The sequence below is a fragment of the Brassica napus genome, chromosome C3, assembly GCF_020379485.1.
Source record: "Brassica napus cultivar Da-Ae chromosome C3, Da-Ae, whole genome shotgun sequence".
Lineage (NCBI taxonomy): Eukaryota > Viridiplantae > Streptophyta > Magnoliopsida > Brassicales > Brassicaceae > Brassica > Brassica napus.
The window spans coordinates 58,919,371-58,938,807 of NC_063446.1; the positions used below are offsets into that span (position 1 = coordinate 58,919,371).

At 35.6% G+C, this 19,437-nt stretch overlaps 2 protein-coding genes and 1 long non-coding RNA gene across 3 annotated transcripts; 2 read left to right on the forward strand and 1 right to left on the reverse strand.

Annotated features, from left to right (window-relative positions):
- The first annotated feature begins 1,209 nt into the window (after nucleotides 1-1,209).
- On the forward strand, nucleotides 1,210-2,793 carry LOC111204696. The gene is made up of 2 exons (XR_002657220.2): nucleotides 1,210-1,852; nucleotides 1,993-2,793. It is a non-coding gene; the product is annotated as an uncharacterized LOC111204696 (long non-coding RNA).
- Nucleotides 2,794-11,255: 8,462 nt separating this feature from the next.
- LOC106357693 (proline-rich protein 4-like) lies at nucleotides 11,256-13,291 on the reverse strand. Its single transcript, XM_013797377.3, has 2 exons — nucleotides 12,902-13,291; nucleotides 11,256-12,815 (listed from the first exon to the last, which is right to left on the reverse strand). The coding sequence occupies exons 1-2, from the start codon at nucleotides 13,047-13,049 to the stop codon at nucleotides 11,440-11,442; spliced, it is 1,524 nt and encodes a 507-aa protein (XP_013652831.2). The 5' UTR covers nucleotides 13,050-13,291; the 3' UTR covers nucleotides 11,256-11,439.
- Nucleotides 13,292-17,741: 4,450 nt separating this feature from the next.
- LOC106357694 (ER lumen protein-retaining receptor erd-2.2) lies at nucleotides 17,742-19,379 on the forward strand. Its single transcript, XM_013797378.3, has 6 exons — nucleotides 17,742-18,053; nucleotides 18,259-18,458; nucleotides 18,556-18,696; nucleotides 18,799-18,879; nucleotides 18,975-19,099; nucleotides 19,174-19,379. The coding sequence occupies exons 1-6, from the start codon at nucleotides 17,840-17,842 to the stop codon at nucleotides 19,220-19,222; spliced, it is 810 nt and encodes a 269-aa protein (XP_013652832.1). The 5' UTR covers nucleotides 17,742-17,839; the 3' UTR covers nucleotides 19,223-19,379.
- The last annotated feature ends 58 nt before the right edge of the window (nucleotides 19,380-19,437 follow it).

Below are 19,437 nucleotides of genomic sequence, written 5' to 3' on the forward strand. Positions count from 1 at the left end.
GAAACCTCAGGTATCTCTGAACTCGATCAGCAATAGGATCACCAATAGCATAGAGGAGGACACGACTACTCTCTTCACTGATGGGGCGTGGAGAGATCGAGATAGGACATCAGGCTGTGGCTGTGTCCTCTATAACACAAGAACGAGAGATTCAAGGCAAAGCTCTTCAACAGAGCTATTTGTGGCGTCTACCCTAATGGCTGAAGCATTAGCGGTCCTAGAAGCTCTTCTGCTAGCAAAGGCTCTCCAAATTTCCAATATGTGTCTTAAATCAGATAATCAAGTGTTCATCACAGCACTCAACTCGAAGCAACATCTGGTGGAACTCTACGGAATCAACTTGGATATCGAGCATCTATCTTCTTCTTTCACCTCTCTTAGTTTTTCATATGTTCCAAGACGTTTCAATTCTGTTGCATTTTCACTAGCTAAATCTGCATTGTTTTCAGCAAACCCTGTTCTGCATGTGTAATCCTATCAATGAAAGTAGTTTGGGTGTTCAAAAAAAAAAAAAAAAAAAGAGAATGTCGTACCTATAGCAATCTAGGATACAAAAACACAACTATTTTCTTCAGTGAATCCATAGACGGTTCCAAGTACGCATACACCCCTGAAGCTGCTCCATAGAAACAACCAAATGTTACCCCCAAACCATTTTGTTCACTTGTAATTAAGTTGACCATGCATTTCTGAAATCATCAACTTAATTAATTGTTACCTTTCACTAGATTTTTGAATTCTTTGGAGAAGTTATCAACATGGCCAAAAACTGGATGGATCCTGCAAACCTGAACTATGCATAGCAGCAGTAGGCACAGCTTCTTGACTTCATCAGGAACCTCTCTGTAATTATCTCAAAGCTCAGCGACAATCGCTGTGGCTTGGTCATGCATGTAAAGAAAAAAATACAAATTGTAGTACCAGTCGCAGAGAAGGGCAGAAACAAAAAGAAAAACACACTGTTAGTATTCTCTTAGTTATCCTACCTGTTAGACCAAGCAAAATCTTTGGCTCTGGAAGCCAGTGAAATGAGCTAGATCTACATATTCCACTTCTTCTGCCCTTTTAACAACATCCTCAGCTTGTAAACACAGAAAATTCAACAACAGAGAAGCCACTCTATAAATTTGCAACGCAGCCGAATCTGTAAAGTGTGATTGAGGAACAGATCCATGTTGCTTCGTCGTGTATCCTCAATTAGTGTCTCCTCCGCCCACGAAGTAATAAATTGACATCCTACAAAATTTTGTAAATAAAATCACATTTGGACCGGTAATGTTAGTTGGAATGATATAATCCGAGACCTAAAATGAGTAGAATTCAAGGTCCTATAATAATATGTTAAGAAGGGCAAGGACTCTGAACACATACCATATGCTGTGGAAAAGTAAAGGACAGAAGGTACTCAAAAAACTGATGATTGTTGTCTTTCAAGCCCATCCAGATCAGCTTCGTCCTTACTAGTACTTTTTTCTCTTGCTGTATCTTATATAATAAAGTAGGGTATACTCTCTCCTCCTCCTGCCACGTCACCCTGGAGAGAAGGGCATTTCGCGACACGTGGCGCCTTCCCAGACCATTTGCGCTTTTTGTTTCAAGCCGGTTCTCGACGTACCCTTATTTGAATTGGGCTTTTATTTTAATGTGGTTCTTGACATGCACTTATTTGACCGGGACTTTATTACATTTACAGCTTCTGCGTTTAAGACTTGACTCTTGGAATCTCGAAACCTACACAAAGCCTCTATAACGTCTTCAGCTTTGGTCAAGCAGATCCATTTTTCCCAAGCATAAACGTCGATCGTACCACTCTGCCCACTCTTTCGCATTAACTCGGCATCATCATCCATAGGTAACGGTCCAAATCTTCTGACTATAAATGTATTCCGTCCATGGGATGAACAACCTCAGTGCAACCAAATCTCAAAGGTCAATCACTATTAAACATCTCTACCAGTGGAGAATTCTTACAATCCTCTTGCATATTTGAAGGCTGGTTGATGTTCAAACTCCGCCTAGATCCGCCTTCTGAGGTTTCGGAAGCAAGGTATATCAATTGACAGTGTGAGGCTGGTACTCTATTTCAGCGGTGGTGGAAGATGTAAGCAGAGACGGTGGAGCCGCGGCGGAAGTGAGTGAGGAATCGTCTGGGTCACGGCGGTAGAAGTTATGGTGGCAACCGCACGCGGCACTTGAGGGAAGTTGGATCAGAAGATGTGAAGGTAGGAGACGACATGAATTCGCTGCAAACGTCGAGCGCGTTACCTCCAATCGCAGCTGCGCGGTTCTGTAGTGACGGTGGTTGAGTGGTGGTGGATGTGGTGGCGGCGTTTGATGACTCCATTGCTGAAGGAGATTGGTTTAGCTGGTTGAATCTGGGCCGGAGTTTCGGATTTTTGGGATATTTAGGGGGATATTTAGAAGTCATATCCATTGCTCCAACTTCAAGCATCTATGGTTTTTTTATTTTCAAGCATCTATGTTTAGCTCTTGAGAGTACCGTAGCTTAGGGAGATCTCGTGTAGATCTGATCAAATATGATTAGTTTCTGGTGTATAATAGTAAATGACTTATCTTTACTGTTAGAATTGTTACCGGTATCATCGTCTTGTTGCAGCCATGTTTCTGATGATCATGTCTTAAAAGTTCCAAACTTGTAGGATTCTCTCATGCTTCAAGTTGAACCCGTTTGAGCATCTTAACCTATTTTTAAACGGCAGTACACAAAAGTATTCTTCAGTTTTGTCACACTGTGAAGACATTTTAATTTTACTAATGATTTCTTCTGGTGATTTTAGTTACTATGCCACTAATTGAGAATACACTGAAAATTTTGTGACTAATTTGAATTAGATTTTTTTCGAAAAAGACTAAGTTGAATGTTTACCATATATCTTTGATGGTTCATCCTGACAAATGCAAGCATCCGCAAGCACAAGAGGCTTTTGGAGGTTAGTAGTCTTGAAAGTATTGGTTTTGTTTGGATGAATTTGTCATGTTAATATGGGTTTTAATGGAATGAAACAAGAATTACTAAACCACTGGTTTCTTGGGCTTCGTTGGTTTGAATGAAGTGTCCCGAAACACTCTACTTCGGTCTGGCTGTTCGTTCTTAATCGAAATCCCACTCTGGATCGTGTCCAAAGATGAGGTTTAGATGTTGAAACTACTTGTCTGCTATGTGTGCCTCAACCTGAATCAAAAGACCATGTGCCTCAACCTGAATCAAGAGACCATTTTTACTTCAGGTTCTACTTCTCTTCCACATTCTGGAGCCGTGCTCTGTTGAAGTTAAACTTCTCTCACTCCACATGACTGGGATTTAATATTGTTGTGGTTACGTACTGCTTCTCCCTCCCCTGTTTCCTCTAGAGCTCTGATTCAACTTTGGCATGGTACCATTTATAGTTTACGGACGGAAAGAAATAGACGCTTCAATCTTGGTCTCTCTAGGGACGAAGCAACAATTCTGAGCATCATTGTACGGATGATCAAAAACAAATCAACTGCCCTTAGAAATCTAGAGTGTAGATTTGGTGATGATACCGTCTCTCTTTGGTCAGGTATCTAGCTTAATACCTCACACTGTTTCGAGTGTCCAATTTTTAGAATTTCTGAATCTTTGTGACCTCCTTCCTTCATTCTTCTAAAGTATCTCCCTCTATAGCTTTCTTCTCTGTTTTTAAATTTTCATATATTTGTATCTTTGTTTCCTTTTTAATACGAAAATCAGTTTTAAAAAAGAATTACAACTACTGTTGAACGACCAAGATTGAGATTATACTCTCACACAAGTCCATGCTTCGAAATATGAGATTTTAATATTTTATAAACCATCTCATATCCCGGTATTACCTGTTTCGATGAGTCACTTGAGTGTTTTAAGACGCCCAGAGTCTATATACTACACATTGTGCTAGATTATTTAAAAGCTATACCAGAATCTGTAGTTTATGTTTTATTATTCTCTTTCTGTCGTGACAACTTTTTTCCTCCAACTGTGAAATGTAGAATTTAGGACAAAAAAATGAAATGCTGAAGAGCTTAGGATGAAAAGAAAGAAACAACTAAAGAAATACACCGCTTCATATTATTTCAAATGTCTTGCATGAAAATTATTTAAACTGGCATTTCTGTCGATAGCATCCCACTATTTGACTATGTCCCCGTGAACCTCAATAGCAAAATGTGACCAGCATTTTCAATTATACAACACATTGACAAAAGAATTTCAAATCTGAAACCCGCGCGAAGCGCGGAAACACCACTAGTATACTCTAAAAATGTCACAGCCAAATGAAATAAAACAGAAAGGGATGATGTGGGTAGAATATTAGACGGGAAACGCCACCATCGGAAATATTCACTTTTATGGGTGAGAATACGCTTTGTAATCCCTTGAATATTTTTGAATATAAAATTATTATAGCACTGACGCTCTATGTAAAACTGAAGCAAATCTTCAAAAAAGCATTGAAACAGAAGGACAGCAAAATTATAGCAACAACACTGAGCTTTTTCAAACAAACCTATATGCAAAAAAAAAGACAAGGCTGATAAAATTCAAAAGGAAGCTGTAAGCAACAAACCACGTCAACGAAATCTTGAGCTACCTAGTCAGTTGTTACATAGTCTTACTCCATAGATCTTCACACGAGGATGTATGATTGGATTTCATCTAGATTCTGTCACAGATTGACAGAAGAAGCGATCAATTTGTAAAACTGCTTGAGGTCGATATGCCTTTGGATTTAAATGTTAAGAATAGAAAAGGTACTAAACGAAGCGCTTTTCCTTTCAGCTCGGGCTTACACTAACCGGTGCTCCCTAATATTAAGTTTTGTTGTAAATAAAGTAAGAAAATAGTTACAAGAGTTAATTGTTCTATGTCCTTTTGTTCGGTAACGTAAAGAGAGAGAAGAGTTGTGATAATTTTATTTCTTCTTTTTACTTCAGTCGTACAAACATAAGAGGAGGGAGTACATATTTATAGCAATCAGAAAATATTAAACAATGATATCAGTCGGTGACTTGGAGGAAAATAATAATATAATATGTAAATGGATAATGATCTAAAATCTTACCTCATAACACTCCCCTTGATTATCCATTTTGTATTACGTAGTGCCTCGTTAAAAACCTAGTCATGGAAAAACCCATTGGGACGAAAACCATGACAAGGAAAAAAAAGTACACTGCCGTAATCTCCCCCTGAGAATAGTGGACATAGCTTTCTCTTCACATGTCACGCAAATGCCGCATTTCGATATCATACACGCGTTTTCGGAATGTTGTAGTAGGAAGAACCTTTGTAAACAAGTCTGCCGGATTGTCGCATGACCGTACATATTCGATGTCCACCTTTTATTTTTCTCGAGCTCCCTTATGTACGAGAAGAATCTTGGAGGGATATGCTTCGTTCTGTCACTCTTAATGTAACATTCTTAGAGTTGAGCGACACAAGCCGAATTATCTTCAAATATTTTCGTCGGCTCTTTCTCGTTGACTATTCCGCTTAATTCTTATATGTGGTGACTCATTGACCGAAGCCACACATATTCTCGACATGCTTTGAAGAAGTCAAAACCTAGGATCGTTTCTCGGAACGCTATGTAATCGCGGTTTCACCAATTGTAAAACCATATCCAGTTTGTGTTCGACTTTATAAATAGCATGTATCTGCAAAACCATACCAAACTCGGGTTTTCTAGAATAAATCAACCCTAATTTAAAACATACCTTGGAGAGAACGGATATATTCTCGACGCCGTTCTAATTTCCATGAATAGGAAATGAGCAGGATCTTGCAAAGGCATTAGTGTCTAAAAGTATATTTAATCAAATACAACTCGCAAGATATATAAGCTCACATATGCTTTATTACCATTTGCATCTCCAAAGTAGTTATTTATGTAAGATCTTACCGGGATCTTTTAAACATCTCTTTCAACATCGAGAGATCTATTTACCATTGGAGTACTCAAAGGAGTCGCTTTATTCATACAAAAGCGTTTCAATAACCTTTTCGTATGATTTGATTGATGCACAATTGTTCTTTCTCGGAGATGCTCTATCTGGAGCCCAAGACAAAACTTTGTCTTTCCGAGATCTTTCATTTCGAACTCTTCTTTCATATGAGTTCGAGCATCATCAACCTCCTTTTGAGTTCCAATTATGTTCAGGTCATCTACATATACATCAATGATCACAAAGCCTAATGACGATTTCTTTATAGAAAAGCATGGACATATCACATTATTCACATATCCCTTTTTCAAGACATATTCACTTAAGCGATTGTACCCCATGCGTCCGGATTGCTACAATCCGTAAAGTGATCGCTGTAACTTGACCGAACAAATCTCTCTGGATTTTTTTTTCAATGCCCCTGGCATTATCCCTCAGGGAGTTTCATATATATATCATTATCCAATGATCCATACAAATATGCAGTCACAACGTTCATGAGATGCATTTCAAGATTTTTAAATGTTGTTAGGCTCATCAACAATCTAAAGGTAATTGCATCCATTACCGGGAAATACGTTTCCTCAAAATCAATTCCCGGTCTCTGAGAACAACCTTGGGCAACTAATCAGGTTTTATATCGTGCTACGTTTCTCACGAATACCCACTTATACCCAAAAAGATTTATATTCTCAGGCGTTATGACTATAGGTCCAAAGACATTTCTTTTATTCGGGGAGAATAATTCAATTTGAATGGCCTTCTTCCACTCCTCCCAATCATGTCTTTTCTGACATTCCAAAATGGACCTTGGATCGGGATCATCATTTTCATGATCGATCTCTTTAGACACAGAAAAGGAGAACATTCCATCAACATCTTTTATCTTATTCCTGATCCATATCTTTTCATCTCGGGCGTAGTTGATGGAAATCTCATACTTTTCTGTTCCCTTCTCATCATCTGGATCCATATCTTTATTTGGTTCTTCTTGAACCTTTTCATTTATGCCTTCTTTCAGACAATTTTCAGTATCAGGTTCTTCTGGAACCTTTCCACTTGTGCCTTCTTTCAGACATCTTTCAATATTAGGTTCTTTCCGAATCTTTCTGCTTTGCTCAACAATTTTTTTCAGAGATTTTTATCTTTAGAACCCGCTAGTCTCCCCCTCTTTAACTGAACCCAAGGTTCATTCATTTTGTTACCATCAGTTTGTTCTTTAGGAACATCAACTCTTGATGGAACATTTTCAGCGGGTATATCACGTCGTATCTGTGAACACATTTGGTAACTGGTTTGCCAAATTATGCAAATGCACAATTTCCTGAATTTCCAGCTCTCTTTGATTCGCAGGGGGGGGGGGGCAAAGTGCAACAACAACTGTGTACACCATGTAATCTCTCTAGGAATTTCTTTAATTCCACCCCCTAACGCTGGAAATTCATCATCTTTAAATGGCAATCGGCAAACCGTGCCGTAAATATATCACCAGTTACTGGTTCAAGATACCTTATATATGTGGCTTGTTCTAACTCTTCCAGAGTTTTATAAATTCCCGAGAACATCATCAATTCTCCAGGGACTACTAAAATATCAAGATGCAACTCAGGTCGTTTTTGTGTCCTGCCAGACATATCAATATACTGCATCTATTTTAAATTTTTTCCAATGACCTCGGAACAAGCCGTTTTTCATACCTCAAGGTCATCTTTCATTTCATTCTCTGGAGAAATATATACATTGGACTTTTGGTCCAAAAATCTCTCATTTTTCTAACGAGCTTTATATCGAATTGATGGCCAATCAATTCACTCTACCCTCATATATAGAGGTAGATTCATAATCCTCATTTATATAGCGTTTTTTCATTATTGTCGACAATCTATTTTCTCTTTGGTTCTATCTTTTTACCCGTACTGATATGTTTAATCGAGATCTCTTTATCATCATCGATGATTTACCCAGGTACCTGACTATTATATTAACCATATCAACGGTCTCATCATGAGATTCATCATCTATTCATATATTTGCTCATTTTCGAGGATTCTTTGGAACCAAAGTGGTCTATCACGTCTCTAGCGTGCCATAGACTCATATATCTTCCTTTTAGCACACTATTTTCTTATTAGAGTATTTTCAGCTGGAATATGAGATTTCATTATTTCATCAAAATGTCTCGCAGACATTTTGTAAATGGATTATCCTACTTTTCATTGTAATCCATTTCATATATCTCATTCCATCAGCTTATCATATGCTTCTAGTAAACTTGCGAGCATATTTCTAAGTATCTAGTAAACTTGCGAGCATATTTCTAAGTATCTATATACTTTATCCATCTGGATTGTATATGTCTTTATTACATGCACAACTGCATCACACCCGATCATGGAGATCATCTCACTTGAATTTACTTTATCAAGTTCTTTTTCAAGTGCGAACATAATTTTTCAATGTTCCACTCACTAGGATCTTTAATTCTCCCCCTCGAGATGATGACATTCCATGTCTAAAATCTCGTACTGAATCCCACTCTAGAACCAATAACATATTCAGTTTTCCCATTTGGGATGAATTATGTTTCAAATCTTTTAGAGTGAGATCCTAATGTGGGATCTGGTTAAAGAAATCACATCTAGTGAACTTGCTTGATGATTCATCACCCATGATGGTTTCATTTATTTTCTTTAAAACATGCTATATGTGAAAAACTCCTAGTTTTTCAACATTTCACAATAATGTCGATAACATTATTGGAGATGGCGATATATCAGTAAACTTCAGGTTTACCACTCATTTATAGTTTTGCCATCTTTTTCTTATGCATGTCTTTTCATCATAAGCTCCTCTAGAGCCAATAGTAATTTTTATATTACTAGATACTATACTTATTTATTTTGAGAGAAGAGAAATATTTGTTACCTTTAGTAGTCATGTACGATGACTCAATATCTGCCAGGTATATCTATCTCCATCCTGAATCTTAAAATCTTATTCAGAAAGATAATTCTCATATCACATCGATATTTTATTTTCATTTTCTGGACCAACCAGAAAATCTGAATCATCAAGATGAGTATTCAAGCTATGAAAAATGGTGATATATCAGTAAACTTCAGGTTTACCACTCATTTATAGTTTTGCCATCTTTTTCTTATGCATGTCTTTTCATCATAAGCTCCTCTAGAGCCAATAGTAATTTTTATATTACTAGATACTATACTTATTTATTTTGAGAGAAAAGAAATATTTGTTACTTTTAGTAGTCATGTACTATGACTCAATATCTGCCAAATATATCTATCTCCATCCTGAATCTTAAAATCTTATTCAGAAAGACAATTCTCATATCACATCGATATTTTATTTTCATTTTCTGGACCAACCAGAAAATCTGAATCATCAAGATGAGTATTCAAGCTATGAAAAATGGTCCGGGCTCATAAGAGATGAAGTTTAATATACTTCCTTTCTCTTTTTCTTTTTGATTCTCGATATAGATCGGCTAAATATTTGGCGTACGACAACTACGTTTCCAATTTTTTTTCTGGTCGTATCTATAGCAAACCTTTTCTGTTTGCCTTTTATCACCCGACCACTTTCAGTTTTCGTGGAAGTTATAATTATTTCAATGGACGGAATCTTTTTCCTCGTCCTCTTCCACGACTACGATAGCGGTTTCAATCGCATCCACATTCTCTTCCTTTTCTAATAGGACCGACTTGATGGTCTAGTATCATGATTTCCATTTTTTTTTTTAGTTTTCACGGAGGATTTACATCAACTCCAACTATTTAGTGAATCCTTTCTTTCAAGGATTTAATTATCAAAGATCTTCTAGATCTTTTCTCATGATACACCTCATCTTATAAACCATCATTGAAGTGGTGTAAATTATCATGGCTTTATCCTTTTCTCATCTGATATAGATTATATCGATGATTTCTCAAAGCTCATTTTCTCTCAAGTGTATCTCTACACCTACTGCCTAATAGGCATGGGTTCGCGGGTCAACCCGTCTCGCACGACCCGCCAACCAGCGGATCAATTTTTTTTTTTTAGTTAAAATTTTGACCCGCTCAACCCGCAAAGAAATAAACTAATATCCGCACCCGCCCCGCTTTATTTTGCGGGTAACCCGCGGGACCCGCGGGTTATATTTTTAATTAAAAAAATAATTATTTAATTAGTTTTTCTATAAAATAATATATTTATAAGTAATATTTATATTGTTTCTATAAAATTTAATTATTTTTTTTTAATTAATTATTTTTCTTAAAAAAATCGTATTTTTCAAAAAAAGAAGATTTTTTGTATTTTTTATTTTATTTTGCGGGTTGGCGGGTATCCGCAAATCAAAATCCACCAATCCGCACCCGCCCCACATAAAATAGTCTTAACCCGCATCCGCACCCGTGACTTGATTTTCTCAAAACGCTCGACCCGCATCCGCCCCGCGGCGGGTCATATGGGGCGGGCCCCGCAGGCTTTGATTTAAATTCCCAGGCCTACTGCCCAAGTTATATAATTTTTTTTTTTTTGTAATATCAAAGGCATCTACTTTGAGCTTTGTCAAAACTCGACATGATAACTCGGTTGGGTTAAGAACTTTTGGATTGATAGATTTCACCGATATATGAGAGTTCGTGCTGATAACGTGTTGTAAATAAAGTAAGAAAAGAATTACAAGCGTTAATTGTTCTATGTCCTTTTGTTTGGTAATCGTAAAGAGAGAGATGAGTTGTGATAATTTTATTTCTTCTTCTTACTTCAGTCGTACAAACATAAGAGGAGGGAATACATATTTATAGCAATCAGAAAATATTAAACAATGACATCAGTCGGTGACTTGGAGGAAAAGTAATAATATAATATGTAAATGGATAATCATCTAAAATCTTATCTCATAACAAGTTTCTTTTACTTTTTATTCCACATACATCAAATAGTATAATAATGCCACTTCATCTTTTAAAAATCGCTATGTTTCTTGTAATGGTCACTGCTATGCTTAATTTTTGCATGGTGACAATTCTAATTATATATATTTTGTTTTTAAATTACTACATTGATCATTCTTAAATCATCTTCATTGATGTAATATCTTAAAATAAAAATTCTAAAAAAATTAACATAATATTTTGTTATAATATTATTATAGCATAAAATGTGAAAAAATAATATAATATGTTTTCTCATGAGTATAACCTCTATTGATTTTCTTTTATACTTAACTCAAGGTGCTCTAAGATTGTGATCATCTCATAACTAAAGAGCAAGGGATATAATATTAATTACCATATTATTCCTGGAAGAGATGAACAAACAGTCTACACTTAAAACTCGGAGAGAAAGTAGACAAAGATGAAAGTCGCAAAACAAACCAAATTTCAAACATGCAGGGATAATATTTTTAAAAATATTTTAAAAGCAACACGTTGATTACATACAAGTATATGTATTAAACTCTCAAGGGTGAGTCGGCAACGGAGGCCATTTGCCGAACTTGGGGTGGTGAATGTATTTAGGAGGAAGAGGCGGAAACTTTGGAAGTGGTGGAAGTGGCGGACATGGCTTCTTCGGAATCACCACCGGTGGCACGTAGATTGGTACCGGCGGAGGACACGGCTTCTTTGGGATCACTGGTGGCACGTAGATTGGTGGATGCTCTATCTTCGGTGGCGGCTTGTAGACCGGAACCGGTGGTGGATCGACCTTCGGCGCTTTGGGCGGGCATGGCTTCTTCGGGATCACCGGTGGCACGTAGATTGGTGGATGCTCTATCTTCGGTGGTGGCTTGTAAACCGGTACTGGTGGTGGAAGCTTGATCTTTGGCGCTTTAGGCGGGCACGGCTTCTTTGGCGGCTTGTGGATTGGTACCGGCGGTGGAAGGACTATTTTCGGCGGCGGCTTGTGGACTGGAACCGGTGGCGGATCAACTTTCTTTGGTGGCTTGGGCGGACAAGGCTTCTTAGTCGGTGGTTTGTGAACTGGCACTGGCGGTGGAAGCTCAATCTTTGGCGACTTAGGCGGGCATGGCTTCTTGGGGATTGTTGGTGGCTTGTGTACTGGAACCGGAGGTGGGTGCTCTACCTTTGGAGGTGGCTTGTAAACCGGAACCGGAGGTGGGTGCTCTACCTTTGGAGGCGGCTTGTAAACCGGAACCGGAGGTGGGTGCTCTACCTTTGGAGGCGGCTTGTAAACCGGAACTGGAGGTGGGTGCTCTACCTTTGGAGGTGGCTTGTAAACCGGGACTGGAGGTGGGTGCTCTACCTTTGGAGGCGGCTTGTAAACCGGAACTGGAGGTGGGTGCTCTACCTTTGGAGGCGGCTTGTAAACCGGAACTGGAGGTGGGTGCTCTACCTTTGGAGGTGGCTTGTAAACCGGGACAGGTGGTGGATGCTCCACCTTTGGAGGTGGCTCGTACACTGGAACCGGAGGTGGTGGGCAAGGTTTAGGAAACGGTGGAAGCTCCAAAGGTGGAGGTAGAGGGAAAGGGTGATCAAATCCCTTAAAAGGAGGGAACTTAGGCATAGGCCAAAAGAATTTGGAAACACAAAGTTCAGGTGAAAATTTGAGATTTTGTTTGAGACCCAAAACGTGTTTGTCTCCAGATTTGTATAGAAACACGATCTGGTTGGACTCTAGGCCGTCATGAGCCGGGCAAGGTGTTCCTACCGCGCTATGAAGCTGAGCATAACACTCCTCCTTCAAAGCTCCGTCCTCGGAGACAATGTCATGAGTAGGAACTTTCAGACCGAACTTTCCGTCTTCATCAATGTTTCCAGAAGCTTTTGTAACAAAATGCCCTTTATTCACCTTACAGTCAATCGTCACTCGGAGTCCTTTGACAAGTAACAACCACACTTATCAAATAACTACAAAAAAATGACACTAGATACCACAAAATGTTAATATTAATGTGGTATACCTGAGAATGCATGGGGGGTTTTGATCTTGCTCTCGGCGTTACCAACAACTTCGACGACGCGAGCGAGAGATAGAGTCGCTGAAAAGACAACGGACAGGAGGAGAAGGAGGCATGGAACCGAACCTCGAGGTTCTGGTAAGATCCTCATTGGGATTCTCACCCTCTGAGATTTTTTGACACAGTACTACGACACTTTCCTTTCCGGAAAATGTAGTTTACAAGAAGAAAGAAACTATATGTTATATGATTTGAGTATTAGTGAAGAAGATGATATGATTATAGCGAGACTCCCTCTCGTATATATAATGGTCTTATCATAGCAATTTTCAAAAACGGATCTTGATTATTACTTCTTAAGCTTTCTTATTTTATTTTTTACCAACAATAATTGGGACTCGGTGGTTTCTTTTATTTGGTATCATTTATTTAAATTATTATGTCATGGTCCATCTCTTATCGTTGTAATTTCCGTCTACGGCAATAATTTTTCATGCTTTTCATGCAGGGTGGTTGAAACAATTTGACTAATCTGTTTTATTTATTTATTTATCTTTATTCGAAAATGCATTCAGGTTTACCTTTTTGTTTCCATAATTAACGCTATTGCACGAGACACATTGTAGAACTTTCATCACATGAACCTTTTGATCTATAAATTAAAATGTTTTTTTTCCTTTGTGATATATACAGCCAATAACAAAAAAGTAATGCAGATACTACAAGATGACCATGCATATATATGATAACTTTTTATTTGCTTTTGTTTCACACACACGATCGATATAGTTTATGTAAAAACATGAAATGAATTAATGAGTGCATATATACGTGCAACCAACCCCGAATTGAAGCGAACCAGATTATGGTTAGAAGAGAAACTTTAAAATATGTGGAAAAATAGTCACACTGCTTGTGCTACTTGTCCTGGCCCCTTCTTTAGTAACTAAACCAGTGTGCCGTATATAAATCAAAATCAGATACACAGTCGAATTTGTCCTCAAGATCATCAGGATCTGTCTTGGAAGGCTCAGCTGCTGTTTTATAAAATGTTATTAATAAAACTAATTTTTATCTATTATTATTTATTTTTATTCATTTATGTATTATGTATATAATTAAATTAGAGTAAAGACATAAATCAAAACAATACATCTTGTTTTTTTATGATACTTTTTTGGTAAATTAATCAAAACAATCATTTATTTATTTTATACGGTATATAACTAAATTTCAATGACATAGACATAGATATATAGTATAATTTAACATAAATATTTATTATTGAGAATTCATACTCATATGATAACACAAAATTTCTAATGTGCGATTTTTTGAATGCAAATTTTAAAATTAAAATATTAAAGTTTCAATACTTTTTCAATACAAATTTAGAAATTATCTTATTTAAATATTTTACTACGTTATATAGTTTAATTTTAAACTATATTAATATATAATATGAATGTTTAGTAAATGAGACTTTATATTCATACGATTTAGGGTCATTTGTATCTTGTTATTACCAAAAAAAATTAAACCTTTGATCACAAAATTTTAGTGTGACACATTTAACGCTTTTCGTAATTTATAGTCGTTTTAAAAATTCAAAATATAACTTATAAGAAATTATTTTTTATTATCTGATTTATATGGTTGTTTAATATCTTTTAATAATATAAAATTAAACAAAAAAGAACAAAGATACAAAAATTATTATCAAATATTTATTATTCATAATCATTGATTGTCATATATATGTTACTCATATCAGGCAATTCCGTAGCTTTTATTTAAGGAAAGTGCGAGAATATTTTTTGTACACTATTTATCAATTTAATAGTTAGTTTAATAAAAATTATATCTTATATATTAAAACATAAGTCACAACCTTGATTCATGTGTGATATTTTAAAAAATGGACCATTACTAGAAAATCATATTTCATTTATTTCTTAATAACATTTTGACATCATTACTAAATCACCTCATATATTATTGACTATAATAACTACTTTCGTATAAGATTTGAAGGAAGTCATTAATGTGTATTTTAAGAATCTTGATCCGTGCATTTCAAGTTTTAAATTATCTGAAAACACATGTATACAAAATATAAAATATACTTCTAAGATCATTACTTATATTCGTCAAACCAGTAATCGTTATCTAAAGTCAAATTTAATATTATAAAGAAATATAAACATATCTTATGTATTTTTCCAAATTAACCATATAAACAATCGTACATAAGAAACTAACTTATAAGCTATTGCATAGTATTTTTTCTGTTTTGGTCATAGTTTATGATAAACATATATATATATCACAAGTACTTTTTTTGTTTTGGTGATAGTTTATGATATTTATATTTCTATTTTATTGTTAATGTATTTATTTCTATTTATTTATAAGTAAAATGTATAAATATAGTTGTTTAGGTTAGTTGGTTAAATATATTAATTTTTTTGTGGTAAAAATGTAAAGAAATATCTTAAATTTTAATATTATTAATATAATTAGTTAATATAATTCAATAATCACTTCATTTTTTTTTAACAAAACCAAACCATTTGGATTGATAAAACTTTTAACCAAATGGTTTGGAAATATATTTTTGTTTGGTTTAGATCGGATTGAGTTTGGTTGGGTCGGTTCGGTTTGGTTTGGTTCATTTTTTTTGCCCACCCTATTCTTGGCCCATTTATAAGATGTATAATGTTTTAATAGATAAGATTTATATATTGTTGTAAAGACTTATTTAAATTTGTATATGTTTGAATTACATTACATATAAACTTATATTTTAATAATATACCTTCAATTGTAACTTATTAAAAACAATTATCAATGTTTTTTGTTTAAAATTCGTTAGTTCATTTTATCATATGTTCTAATAACTAATACTAAATGCTTAAAGATTAGTGTATACGAATGTTTTTAATTGTAAAAACTATCAAATAAAATTTATCAAATAAAATTGTTTATTATTTAAAAATTAAATAAAAAAATAAATGTAAATTTAATTTTGATAATAAGATGTTAAATATAAAATAATTTTAATTTTTTTAAGAAAGTATATATTAGTTCTCTAATAATTAAGTAGAAATCCAATAAAATATATTTATAATAAAAAGAAACAATAATACACTTGGTGGATTCATACAATTAATTTAATAGAAAAAAATGTAAACAACAAAATTATTGGATTTGAAAAAAATAATATAAACATTTAAAATATATACATAAAAGTGAAAACATTTGCGCGGTTGCGTGGATCAAGATCTAGTTATAAGTTAAGATGGATCAACCAATTTCTTAAAAAATTTTAAATTTTATTCTCATGGTGACACGTGGCTACAAAACAATTTTGCAATATTTCTCATTTAATATATAAGGATGTTACAAGTGGACTTACTCATACATGTTGAGAACATGCCAAGTCCGATTCGCACATTCAGAGACCTAACTATAAATGAGTAAAATAAAATTTCCCGGGATATTTATGTAGGAATACCAAACTTACAAATGCAGATAGTAAAAATTATTTTGTTGTATTGTTAGTCAAGTTATACTATTAGAGATATCATTATGAATTACTGCCATATTAAATCTCTACCTACTCAACCACGCCCATTAATACGGTGGCTTTGGACAGTTGGAAAATAAGAGGTTCAAGTCGAAAGAGAGTATAAAATCAATCTTCCGGTGTAATGTCTTCAGATTAATTAAATACTTGCACCTTATCACCAACAAGTCCCATTTTTAATGTAAGAACATGTAATAAATATATCATTATGTAGATCGATGAGTATAATCGATTGGGGTACATCTCAAGCGACTATGCTTCCATATATATATATATATATACTGTAAATGTAAATGTTCATTTACAGTCTCTCAAACAAAAATCATTTACAGTTATAAAATTGTTTGGTAAATAGATTTTGCATACAAATTTCAAATTTAGTCCCCTAATCAGTGCCATACAAATACAATATACATCCGAGAAAAACCAGGGCATATTTCAGAGATCATAACCAAATTTAAACAGTCAAATTTTATACAGAATGTAGGAGATAAAAATATAAGCGGATGTTTTGATCAAAAAAAAAATTGATAAAAAAAGATAAAAATATAAGCGGATACATTTTATTGTATGTTAAAACACTTCGGTAACTGGTAAGTAAACAAATTAAGCGACGGTGAAAAGATTGATCACTAGAAACAATAGTAGTAGTATATAAGGAAGATAAACCCTAACCTATGCAGCAGCGCAATAAATGTGGGTTGTCAATAAAAAAAAAGTTGTGGCAACCAAGGATATAGTCCCACATGGTGTGAGTTTTGTGATATTATTTTTAGTAGGTGAAATGCGATAAATATATGAACTGTATATGGTTCCACATTAATTGAGCAATTGGAATTGGTTTCGTGTATATTAAAAAAAAAACGAAATGTTTTATAAAATATGAGACGTGCGTAAGAAAATATCCAGAGATCTGGATAGTGACATGTTCTCTGAGCAAACAGCTTTATCGTTTATATAAACTCACACTGTCACACATATGTTAGATACGTGTTGAATGTACTAGTGGAAGTAAACACAAAGGTTGATGTCCAAAGTAGTTGGACAGATGGTTTGGACAAAAGTGAAACAATGTTGAGACAAAATCTTATTCGATAGATAGCGCTTCTGAATGATGTCACCATGCCCGCAACTAATTCATACCCACACCGAAGCTAATAATAAGATTTGAACTCATACGATTATGGGCCTAAAGATATGGACTCAACCACGGCCCATTAAGGCCAAGAAAAGTTTAAAGCACAAGTCAACCAGAACCAGACTCTTTTATCTCCTTCGGCTTCCTCATAAATAGTTTACCTTTTTTTTTCTCACTTTGCCGAGAAAATCTGAGAAAAAGCGAAAAGTTGAGGATGAAAAGTCCGATTCACACGGTGTGGTCATGGGTGAGGAGGCAGCCACCGAAGGTGAAAGCCTTTCTCGCGGTGGTCACCGGCATGGCGGCTCTGGTTCTGCTCAGATTCATTGTCCACGATCACGACAATCTCTTCGTCGCCGCTGAAGCTGTTCATTCAATCGGGATCTGCGTGCTCATCTACAAACTCATGAAGGAAAAGACATGTGCTGGTAATAAAAATTCAATCTTTCTTGTTTAATTGTGTGTTTTCGAACATCCCAATTTTAGGGTTTTTTTTTTTGAATTAGCTTTTGTGGAATCAAGCAATTTAGGGGTTTTAGGATTACAATTATAATTCGAAGGTTTAGGCAAACCCACATCCGAAAGTGTGTACCTTTTTTGCTTGACTTTTGTGTATTGATTCTTTCTTTGCAGGATTGTCGCTGAAGTCTCAGGAGCTGACGGCGATATTTCTAGCTGTGAGGCTGTATTGCAGCTTTGTGATGGAATATGATATACACACCGTTCTGGATCTGGCTACTTTGGGGACGACTCTCTGGGTTATTTTTATGATCCGTTTTAAGTTGAGGGCTAGTTACATGGAGGACAAAGACAACTTTGCTCTCTATTATGTGGTATGTCAATAAGAAACTGAAAGCTTACATTGTTAGATTAGAGGAAACGGGCAGTCAAAGTAACGATTATCTGGTTTTGATTTTTTATTTGTTGCAGCTTGTGCCGTGTGTTGTGTTAGCTGTGTTGATCCATCCATCGACCTCTCACAACATATTGAACAGGATTTCGTGGGCGTTATGTGTTTACCTTGAAGCTGTTTCAGTGCTGCCTCAGCTGCGAGTGATGCAGAACACCAAGGTCCCCAACTTTATTTCACAATGGGAAGATTGAGAACTTGAGCTAGAGGTATTTGTTATACTCTCTAATCTCTGAATCTATTTTTTTGGTTGTTGTTTTCAGATTGTGGAACCGTTCACGGCGCATTATGTATTTGCACTTGGAGTAGCAAGGTTTCTTAGCTGTGCTCACTGGGTTTTACAGGTTAGCTTTCTAGTTTTTACTCTGGATACATTGAAAGTCGATTTTGGATGATGAAAAGTAGCCTTGTGCACAATGTTGTATGTGTTTAATAACAGGTTGTGGACACGAGGGGGAGATTGCTGGTAGCGTTAGGTTATGGATTGTGGCCATCAATGGTTCTCATCTCAGAAATTGTTCAGACTTTCATCCTTGCTGATTTCTGTTACTACTATGTCAAAAGGTACCGTTTAGTGATCGCTATCTTACCTCTTTATTTATTACACTACCTAGCTGAAAACATGTTAACTTGTGCAGCGTTTTCGGAGGGCAGCTAGTTCTCCGGCTTCCGTCTGGAGTAGTATAAAGTTACTCTCAGTGATGTAATACGGAAAGGAGACGGCTCAATTTTTTCTTTACATTTGATCTTGACGTTTGTGTCTGAGGTGACTTGGTAACGAATTAATTTCACTGTGTTGTATATTTAGTTACCATCGATGGGTGTTTACATGTCTTTCCGGTTACTTTACTCCCTTTCATACTATAATAGTGATTGGTAAAAAGCAAATAACGAACCTTAAC

Excerpts from the sequence above, each read along its gene's own strand:
- LOC106357693 (XM_013797377.3), bottom strand. The coding sequence starts at position 13,049 with ATGAGGATCTTACCAGAACCTCGAGGTTCGGTTCCATGCCTCCTTCTC. Across the intron at positions 12,816-12,901 it reads AACCCCCCATGCATTCTCAG|GACTCCGAGTGACGATTGAC; the intron begins GTATACCACATT and ends TACTTGTCAAAG.
- LOC106357694 (XM_013797378.3), top strand. The coding sequence starts at position 17,840 with ATGAAAAGTCCGATTCACACGGTGTGGTCATGGGTGAGGAGGCAGCCA. Across the intron at positions 18,054-18,258 it reads GAAGGAAAAGACATGTGCTG|GATTGTCGCTGAAGTCTCAG; the intron begins GTAATAAAAATT and ends CTTTCTTTGCAG. Across the intron at positions 18,880-18,974 it reads GTGCTCACTGGGTTTTACAG|GTTGTGGACACGAGGGGGAG; the intron begins GTTAGCTTTCTA and ends GTTTAATAACAG.